The sequence below is a fragment of the Pygoscelis adeliae genome, unplaced genomic scaffold, assembly GCF_000699105.1.
Source record: "Pygoscelis adeliae isolate BGI_AS28 unplaced genomic scaffold, ASM69910v1 Scaffold36, whole genome shotgun sequence".
NCBI classification, from domain to species: domain Eukaryota; kingdom Metazoa; phylum Chordata; class Aves; order Sphenisciformes; family Spheniscidae; genus Pygoscelis; species Pygoscelis adeliae.
In genome coordinates this window covers 1,219,413-1,229,383 of record NW_008824934.1, presented here as the reverse complement: position 1 = coordinate 1,229,383, position 9,971 = coordinate 1,219,413, and the positions used below count along the sequence as shown (strand labels likewise).

Genomic DNA, 9,971 nt, shown 5'->3' with positions numbered 1-9,971 from the left:
TGTTTGTGTGTTAAAAGGCAGGATGTTAGAAACTGGTGTGTGGAATCTAGCACAGAGCGATTCCGATGAGGCGCTTCCAGCATTTACACTCATTTTGGTTGCTGAAGACCAGCTCTGCCAGGGGATGGGATTTCCCCCCGCCCCTCACTGCTGTCCTAGCTTTGCCTAAAGGCTGCAAATAGAAGGAAAAAAACCCACCCAACACCTAGGTCACTGCTGTAGCTATGCAGATCTGCTCGGTTCACACCAGTAATTCCCTCTGTCTTCCCAGGGGACGTTGATGAAGGAAAGTCCAATATTCCTCAGCCATTACCTAAACAAAAGATTGTTGAGTGTCAGGTTCTTTCAGGACCAGGTCTTGCAAGTATTGAAATTAAGTGGCTGGATGTATTTGCTCTCTAGCAGAAACTAAAGTTTTTTTCCCAGAAAGATCGTGGGTATTTATCATCTGAACGTGGCTTTTGCTTTCATGCTGGCTTCTGTCACAGATAACGTGGCTGTTGTGTTTCAGCTTGAAAGCAAACCTTGCTGATGTCTGTCTCCAAACCACATTTTTCCGCTTTCCGATTAGGAGAAAACCCTTTTCTTTGTAGTTTTCCCCAACGACCCTCCATTAGATTTGAATACCTACTGAGCTGTCTGTAACAGTAAGTGCCGTGCTCCAAGCTTCGGAGCCTCACTGCGGTTTGCAGATAGCCCACTGTTTCCCCACGTCTTAGAACGGCGTATCTTGCCAGCAGTAGCGTAAGAAAAAACTGAAAGGGAGCTGCAAAACCAGAGAGAGGTCTGTATGCCCTGAGTAACCCTGGTCTTTCAGTTCCTCCCAGTTCCTCCCGTCTTCTGATTCCTGCTTTTCCTGCTCAGTGTTGGTGCCTGTCAATACACAGCCATGTTACAAAGAGCCACCCAGTTGGGTATGGCACTTTCGCTGCTACTCTCTGCTGTATAAGCGCAAGGACATGGGCAGTTAGTGCTGGATGAAACGCTTGTTTCCCGCATTCTTGCGGGTAAGAAACACTGTCCCTATGGGAAAAGGAAGGCTGGAGAGGAAAATGGGTGCTGTCGTGGCTGCTGTTTGTTATTGGGTTGCCATTGCTGAATGGAGAGCTTGGCCTCTCTCTGTCAAGTGTGGTTATGCTTAGGGACACAAGTAACAGTGAAATGCTTCATCCACAAGATTATCTTGTCCTTTATGATGAGTAGCATTGTAAGTGGCAGAGACCTGAGCTAACCTGAAAATAACCGTTAACAGTCTTGTCTGGATCACCTGTGAGTGCATGTGGGCCAGGTTACCTTCCACATCCAGACCTGCTATTGTCAGCTGGCCGACCTCTGAGAACTAATATGGATCAGCTCCTTTTTATGTCTCCGATTTTAATTTAAAAAAGGGATTTGCTATTTCTTGCATAACTTGCTGCATAAACCCATCCCACATGAGGCCAAAAACAGCTCACGAAAGAGAGAGTAAACCTAAAAACTGGATCAAAAGCATCGAGCTAGTTGCTGATGGAATATTTTTGCTTTTGGTGACACATGCATCCAAACTTGTGTTTTATAGCAAGTCATTTTTATAATGTGTCGATATTAATTGATTTAATGAACGTGTAGCCTGAAGGGGATGGCTTTGAGAAGCCTAGTTTCAATGCATTTAAATGGCATTTAATTCTCTTAGAATACTTGGTTAGTAATAACCACAACCATGAGTTTTCTGATCTAGAGAAAAAAGCTGTGGGGTTTGGGTCTTTGTGACAGGCTAGGTGTTGTTTGGGGTTTTTTTGTTTGTTTGTTCAGGTTTTTTTAATTACAGTGACCTAGTTACTTTTAATCTGTAAAACTCTCCCTATGGGAACAGTTGCAGCCATGGAGCTTGGTGTGTGTTTGCCCATTCTGCAAATAAGATGGCAAATATGCCTGAAGTGCGTGTGTATTTCTTCACTGCAGTAGCAGAATGAACTGTTCCTGCAATGCAAGGGCTGGGATAGCAGTAAAAGCTTATAACTAGATATTTTCTTTTTAATTTTTTTTTTTAAGCCTAATCTAAGGGGGTTTATTTTCTGTTTCAGAGGGAGGAATCAGTAGAATGATAAACCGTGGTCTCTTAGTCAAATAACGCAGCTTTTGTTTCTCATTCTTTCTTTCCTTTCTGAACTTAAACCAATCTTCTGAATTGACCACTTGTCTGTTTAAAAGGCTAACTGTTAAAATGATTCCTTCCATCAAACTCAGTTGCTCAGCAACAGTGGAAGCGAGTTAGTGTCCCATCCATACAAAATGCTTTTGAATGCTAAGGATGTGTTCAGAGACTTAGCCCCATCACTTATTCCTGGGGAGTGATTGCTCTGTCACCTGTTTTCTAGCTGAATATGTATTATTCATTGCAAGGTGCTGGCTTCTGCTGCCAAGTGGAAAAAGACAGCTGGATTTTTTGCTGGTAAGCAAAATTATCTGTGAGATTGACAAGAAAAACAAAGTTTACCACTTTAAAAAAAAAAATCTTGTTCTCTTTCAAAGTCTACAAGATGTTTTTCCTAGGTATCTCGACCCATCTTTTGTAGCTTAATATATCTTGTCAAGACAACCAAGACAGGACAATCCTGGCTAAAGAAGGTGCATGCAGTTTAGTGAGAGGGGGGGTTGTCCCTATTTGAAAAAATTGTCTCTTGTGCTTTGCTAAAGAGCTGAGCTGAATTATGACCTCGATGTGCTGGGTATTTGCACACGTGTGTAGCGATGCACATGTCTGTGTGCCACGTGCATCAAGCTGGGGGGAGAGCAGACCCTACGTGAGTGATAGAAACATTGTCATTTCCTGACATAAAGAGGAATCCGGGGGCAGGAGCTGCCTTTGCATACGCCAACATACACGACAGGGAGGGCTAAGAGCAGTAACTTGTCTGTAAATCCAGTGAGAAAACAGCTTGTGGCTGCTCCCTACAGTGACTGTTTCCCAGTTGCTCTTCCTGCTAGCCCTGCCCTGATGCCCCATGTGGGCCTGTGAATCGCGCTGTCCCTGCTTTTCACCTTTCTTCTACGGCTCGCAAGAGCCGTCTCCTCTCCCAGGGAATGGGCAGCCCCTTTCTCGATACTCAGGTGTTTCCAGCAAACCCAGCCCGTCCACCTGAACCCTCCAGACAAGTATGCTGCAGCTGTGCTTCTCTCACAGCTGATTCACATCTCCATAGCCCTTTGATACCCAGTTACTGGGCTTATTGCAAGGGAGGAGAGGAGAGGGTTTGCATTTAGGTACCTGCTTTTCTGGATTGTGCAAGGTAAGCTTTGTCTCTTTTTGCTGTAGGAATGCTATGGGATATAAGGAGCGCTTAACCTGTTTGTGAGTTTATTTTTTTATTGTTATTTTATTGTTACTTTTATCGAAGTGACTTCTAGGATTGCTTGGTAGCATGGAAGTTTAGGGATGCAGGTACTGAAGTGAAAACCTGCTCATTTTTGTGCTCTGTTGACATATCTGATGTATGATACACGTGTGTGTATATGTTTTTATATATATCTAATGTGCCTATCAGATTTTTTTTATTTGTGGGAAGGAAACGTGCAGACAGGTTCTTCCCTGCAGGACTGTTCCTGCAAACGGGTTTGCCTTGGGTTTTAGTGTTAGAGCTGGCACTGGACCACAAAAATATTTAGAAAGCAACTTGTAAAGATTTAGCAGGGAATGCAAGTGTCAGTGAAGTACTGGAATAGTTAGCCTCAGTAGAGTTCTTGTAAGGAATATTGGTTACTACTATAAAACTTTCTGGAAAATGGTGTCTGTATGAACAGACAGATTTGGTGAGGGGAAAGGATGTCTTTTTGCATAGTAGCATCCATCCATCCCCAAATGCTCATCTGCCCGTTTCCTGCTCTGCTCACTCTTGGGTGAGTGCTTCTTGGTCTGACGCTGCCTGTGTTCTGACGCTGCAGCTGGATTCCTCAGGCATGTCTGTGTCCTGACTTGCTTGTCCTGGCCTTTCCAGTAGCACGTGGATGTCGCAGCAGGCATTGCTGAGTGTTGAAATTCATTCTGCAAAGCCTGTAAGGACCACGTGACTCTCAAGCCAGCTCTGAATGAAATGGTAGAGTTGCTTTGCTATGGTTGGTTGTTTCTTCCTTTCTCCAGGAGGCATCGGACTGCATTCCTCAGATCAGTAGTACCTTAGCAGACTGCTAAATTGCACCTTCTTTTATGTTGCCCTTTCCCTTTTATTTGAATGCTTATATACTTAGGTGTAAGGCAGCAGGAAGATGAAGCCCCATAAAACTAGGTACATACAAAACAGGCAGGAATTGTTTCACCCCAGAAAATGGCTGCATCTGAGCAGCAAATGAGCAGTCTGGTGTTTGAAAGCTCATGGTGCTGTTTCAGGTTAATTGGGGGCTGTGCAGCTTCTTATTCGTTCTACTCGCATTCACCTGTGACTTATACTTCTCTTGTGGGTAGAAGAGCCATTTGAAATGTGATTTTAAATGCTTTTTTTGTTCCTTTCTTTAGGGGACTGGAGTTTTGGGAGTTGAAGTTCAGAGGCAGATCATTTCTTTACCGGCAGGTACTGTTTGGTGCTGTATTCGGGACACACTTTACCTCCAAGAACCAAAGTGCCGCTATCACTATAACTATTGATCAGTTTAGCAATGTTGCGTCCCTGTGTAGTGCCATCTCTGTTGCAGAGCTGGTGTTATAGCTGCATGACACACACAGGGACCTAGCATCAGAGAGGTGAGGTTCTGTATTCTTTGTTTGATCCGGTAGAACCAGAATCTCTTAAGTTTGCGTCTAAAATGAATGTCCAAAGTCACAGAATCGTGTGGGAGGATGGAAAGTTCTGTTTTCCACAATCTTTGTCCTTGCAGTCTGCGTGGTAAAAACCAACAGACATATGTTCTTGCTCTGCTGAATGGCACTGGGCCCAGCAAAGACTGCCTGGAATTTTACTTTCTGGCTTTGGAGCATGAAGTAATTCTCAGTGTTGCACAAAGGAGAGATGGGAAGACCTGATTCAGCTATGCAGGCATGACTGCAGGATCTTTCCCTCTGCCATGCTGTCTAGCCTCCACTGGGTTTTCTTTGAAATAACTCCAGTGGGGTTTTTGCTGCTATCCTCAGGGGAGACAGCTCTCTCCACAACTTAATGGATCACCTCATTAGGAAAGAGTTGGCTGTTCTCAGCCTGCCTATCCTGGCCATGGTCACACTCTGGAGACAGAGAATAGGCAAGAGAGGGCTTGTTTTTTGGAGGAGAGAGGGGGTGTTTTGTGGGAACAGCGAGCAGCTATTTTTTATTCTGTTTTGACAACCCAAATTTGTTTTTATCCTGTGCCAAGTAATGCTCTGTAAGCTCTCTGACAGCGGGTGTCTGGATGTGAGCAAGGGAAGAACAACATGCTTGAGAAGGGCTTGATATACAGCAGGGATTTGCTTCATCAGATGCTCTTGTGACGAGGCGAAAATGCTGGTAATCCATTTAGTGCATTAGAACGGAAATGCTACTTAATGACGTTGTGCAGAGAGAACCGTGGCCCGTAATAACTCAGCTCAGCCCAATGTCCTCTGAACCTTGTTCGCAGGAGCTGCCTTACAGCGAGCTGGCAGGCTGTAGTGAAGCAGGAACAGGCTGTACACGCTGAACTTGCACTCTTCTACCTGAGCATCTGCTTCTGCCCTCCATCATAAAGAGTAGACTACACTAGGTGGACCTCATATCTCGCCTCATAGAGCTGCTATGATGGGTATCGACATCTCAATGTTTTCATTAGAGAAAAGGGTTAAACAGCCCCAGAAACTGTATGTATATATTTTTGCTGAATAGCATGCAGAAGGGGGGAGACACCAAGCACGTGGCTATTTCCGATGCACGCCATTAGACTGCATTTACACTAGCTAACTCCAAGTGTGGAGACATCAAAGCTAAAGCCACAGCATACAATGACCTCTAGTGAGGGATGGATAAAATAACATATGTCAAGGATCTCTGCTTCTTCTCTGTGCCATCTACTTAAAGGCAGGCTCTTGGCACTCCACAGTGCAGTTTAAGATCAGAGCACATAGGGAGAGACAGTGCTTGCCTTTGGATAAATATAGCTTGGCTTGTTGGACCTTTCTCCTTAACGGTGATAAGCGTGATCAGGTTGCTCAGTGGACTTTGGTTTATTCTTTTGTAAATGTTAATGGATCAGAAACTTAGACCGATGCTTCATTACAGCACTACATTTAAGTTTTTGGAGAGCTTGGTACACTTTGAAAGGTCATGAATAGAATGAATGTTTATTTAGGCCAAATGACTGATCATGCCTGCGCAGGTGGGGATGTGTTCTGGCAGCAGCGTGGGAAGGTGAATCAGGCAGGACAGTTGTCTGCTCGACCAGTTTCCCCCACGTGGGCTGGTACTGCTGTTGCTTGTAAAATTTGAGACTGGAGGACAGTTTGTCCAGTGCGGACAGAGAAAAGTGACTAGGAAATGGTGACAGTGCGGTGGCTCGTGATCAGCCCGTGGCAAGGGCTGAGTTTCAGTGTGGCTCCTTTGCCAAATAAGACTCGGGCTCAGAAAATCTGTGGCACATTCCCTTAGGCCGTGTGAGCTCTCCTGTGAAAATGAGTAGGGGCAAGCCCAAGCAAAGTGCTGGCAGCTTCTGGGAGGGGGTTCAGCTCTTGCCTAGCTGGACACCACCAGGCTGCTTAGGTTCATTACATTGTGCTGTTTCTTGCCCCTCAGAGAGGCATTTCTCATGACGGGACTGTTCATACAAGCTGTTCGCCTAGCTTTCCTTGAGCTTTATCTCTTGCTGAACAAAAGCCTGAAAAGGACTGTCCTGCTCTGTCTTTATCCTTTGTTTCCCCAGGGAAACAGATGTTTCCCTGAACCATCCCCAGATGTTTCTTGCACAAGCTTTACTGATGCCCATGGGAAGTAGGTAATTGCCTGTATACTCGTCTCTGGATAACCAAAGTCTCTCTAGGAGTGCCTTGCTGAGAGTACTTCTGGCACAAGTTAAGGGGCTCTTACTTGTCAGTTACTCCTCAACAGCAGCTTCACGAGGCTGCCTTGACATAAGAAGTACCAGGAAGATTAGTGGTCAGTACTCTGCCTTCAGAAGGATGCCTTCAGCTTGTGAAAGGGGTGGAGAGAAATGTAGCCACCACCCGGGGATGCAAGAGCTGGCTAGTCATAGGGAACTAGCGTTTGGTGTGCAGGTGGCATTGGCAGATACAAGTCTTGGCCCTCCTGGAAGAGCACGCAGGGGATATAGAAGGAAAGGGTGTTCTTTAGCCAAGAGGATGCTGAAGTGTGAGGGGTGTTTACGTGGGAGGTGAGCACTGTGGTGTGAAATTTGTGCTAACCCACCAGGTCTGGAATTTCTGAGTGGGGAGGGAGGGAAGGTGAGTTGTGACATGCAGAGGTGTTTGAAATACCAGTTTGCTGCACTGGGGGGATGTTGTCTTGTGGGCTATCCTACTTGGGTTTTTTTTCCTCTTTTGGCTTTCTGAGAGAGAAGTAAGCCCCTACATAGTCCCCCATCTGGAAACAGTGCTGCTTGTGTATTAAGAACCACCTGTGAGCTCAGCTTTCCCAGCGAGCATGTGAGCTTCCTGCCACAGACCGATGTGTGGGTGCTGCTGTTGTTTCTGAAACAGACACTATCCTCTGCTCAGCTTTCTTCCCACGTGCGATGAGAACAAGCCTTGCTCCAAGGTAGTACTGTGTAGCTGGAGATCGTTGTGTTACAGGTTCTCACCTCATTCTTACTAAGGTCTTTAGTTGTAGGGAGGGAAGACTTAAAGGAAGAAAGGTAATTTTGCTAGTTCTTTTCCCTTCCCTACCACCAGCTTTGGTCACTAGAAGATCCTGTGCCTCTGCACGTTGCAGACAAGCCTAGCCTAGCTGCTGCATGTTGTCATGTCACCCCAATCAGTGCAGAACGTAGGCAGCCCATGCAAACCCTGCTACAAGTGCAAAGAACACCGTTCCTCCACAGGCTGTGGGGTGACTGTGACTGCTGGGGTGTGCTCGGGGACTAAGGGAGTATGATCTTTCTGAAGAAATAAAGCGAGCACTGGAAATGCTCCCTGGAGATATGTGATACCAAAGGCATACAAGGGGCAGCCAGGACTGGCTTGAACCCTGATGGGTGAGGCTGGGGCATGGCTTGGCATACTTCAGTGGCACCTGAAACAAGGGTCGAGGCATTCTTTATGTGGGGAGATGCTTGCTTCTTTCTTAACACCCGGCTGGACTAGGAGCAAAGTGCCTGGCACTGGGAACAACTGATAGTACTAGGAACAGTAGAGGAACACGAGCAATTAGGCTTTCTGGGATCTATGGGTTTAATAATAATGATGTACCTATATTCAGGAGCAGGCTCATACTAAGAAATCATGGTGATATCATTCTTTCCTGAGTGACAGGCACTGAACTCTCTGATTAGGTTTCTAGCTCGACTTGCCATCGGTAGTAACTGTGGGCTGTTACACAGCACAATACTGCTGAGAGCACGAGGGCAGGACTCTGGACAGTTTCCCCTAATATCTTTAAGTTTAACAAGGGCAGCTCCTAAGCCGTGTTCTCTGTTTTTCCAGGTCCGAAGAATGGTTGGGGCTCTAGTTGCAGTTGGGCAGGGAAAGTTAACACCTCATCATATAAAGGAGTTACTGGAGATAAAAGATTCACGGGCTTTTCCATCAAATGCCATGGCTCCGCCATCTGGACTCTTTCTAAAATCAGTGGAATATAATGAAGCAGGTAGGTGAATGCAGGGAATGGCATTCTTTTTGCAGGAGTTAGATCTAATACTGAAGGGAGCAGTAACACCCACGGTCTTCCTTTATGTGCCATCTGACCTATGGCTCACAGCTTTGTCCAGTGACACCCACATCACAGTGAGTGCCCCGGACTGTAGAGGTGTTTACAGCAGTTGCTATGGAAAAATCGTGTGGTTTTTTTTCCTGGTAGATTTCCTCCTCCTACTTGCAGAGTAGTAAAAGAGAAGTTGTGTTGACGATGACTTTGAGATCTCACATGAATCATATTTTCAATTCTCATAAACTCTTGTTCTGTCCCTGACCATGTATAGAGACCAAACCGTCTGTGGTATCTAGGTGCCTACAGACCCGTTTCTGTTCACTCGCTTCTCCCTTGGTATTTTTGAGAGGATTGTACGGACTGGGGGACAGGGAACAGATCATCCTTTTGCTTATATGGTGGCTCTCTTAATTTAACAGCATCTGATCTGAGCTATTTAAGTTTTGTAGCTTAAAAAAAAAAGGCGGGGGGGGCAAATTTGCAGAAGATAGCAAATGGATGTCATGGAAGTTTGACATCCCTGCTAGGGATAGCAGGTATTTAAAACTGCAAGGATTAATCTGTCTCTGATTAATCCAGTGCCCATGAAATGTGGATAGAAAGGACTTTCCACCACACTGCAGACCACCTCCAGGCTGCCTTGTCTCAGCCAGACCGCAGACCTGCTGCAGGTGGGCTTAGAGCATGCTCTCTCCTGCAGCAGCGGCGCACACACTGGGGCTTAAAGAAGACAGAAGGGAAAGGGAAGCAACAAAGAGCAGTGCGAGGAGCTTGAGTGTAGTTCTGAGCGCTTGGCCTGGCCTTGAAAAGGCAGCTGCTGCTTGCTGGTTTTGGCCCTCTCGGATGGTGCTTTTCCTAATAGTGCTGGGTGTGGAGCTGCCTGTGCCAGTGGGGAGGGAGCCCACACGGGAAATGAAGACCACAGATTTTAAGTGCTTTCAGGTGGTTTCAGTGCCATCTTTTTCCCTAAATCAATGTTTTCTCTTTTTCCTCTCAGATTTGGACACTACAATTGCCCCAGGAGAATAGCAGCTCTATGAGCTACAGCCACGTCTGAAAGGACTGTTGTTGTGGATGGAGGTTTGCCAAGCGCTCTCTACACAATACACGGTCTTGTCTCAATAAAAATCATAGACTGTGACTGTAGGCATCTTCCTATCATTTGTTCTTGCCCTCTGA

General features: G+C 45.9%; 1 protein-coding gene across 2 annotated transcripts in view; it reads left to right on the top strand.

Moving 5' to 3' along the window:
• The window catches only part of PUSL1 (pseudouridylate synthase-like 1), a 29,172-nt gene extending 19,238 nt beyond the window's left edge, over nucleotides 1–9,934 (top strand). For both annotated transcript variants that reach the window (XM_009325170.1, XM_009325169.1), the window contains exons 6-8: nucleotides 4,490–4,544; nucleotides 8,570–8,732; nucleotides 9,790–9,934. In XM_009325170.1, coding sequence (XP_009323445.1) covers nucleotides 4,490–4,544; nucleotides 8,570–8,732; nucleotides 9,790–9,821 — 250 coding nt within the window. In that variant the 3' untranslated portion in view covers nucleotides 9,822–9,934. The remainder of the gene's footprint in view (nucleotides 1–4,489; nucleotides 4,545–8,569; nucleotides 8,733–9,789) is intronic.
• Nucleotides 9,935–9,971: the final 37 nt, after the last annotated feature.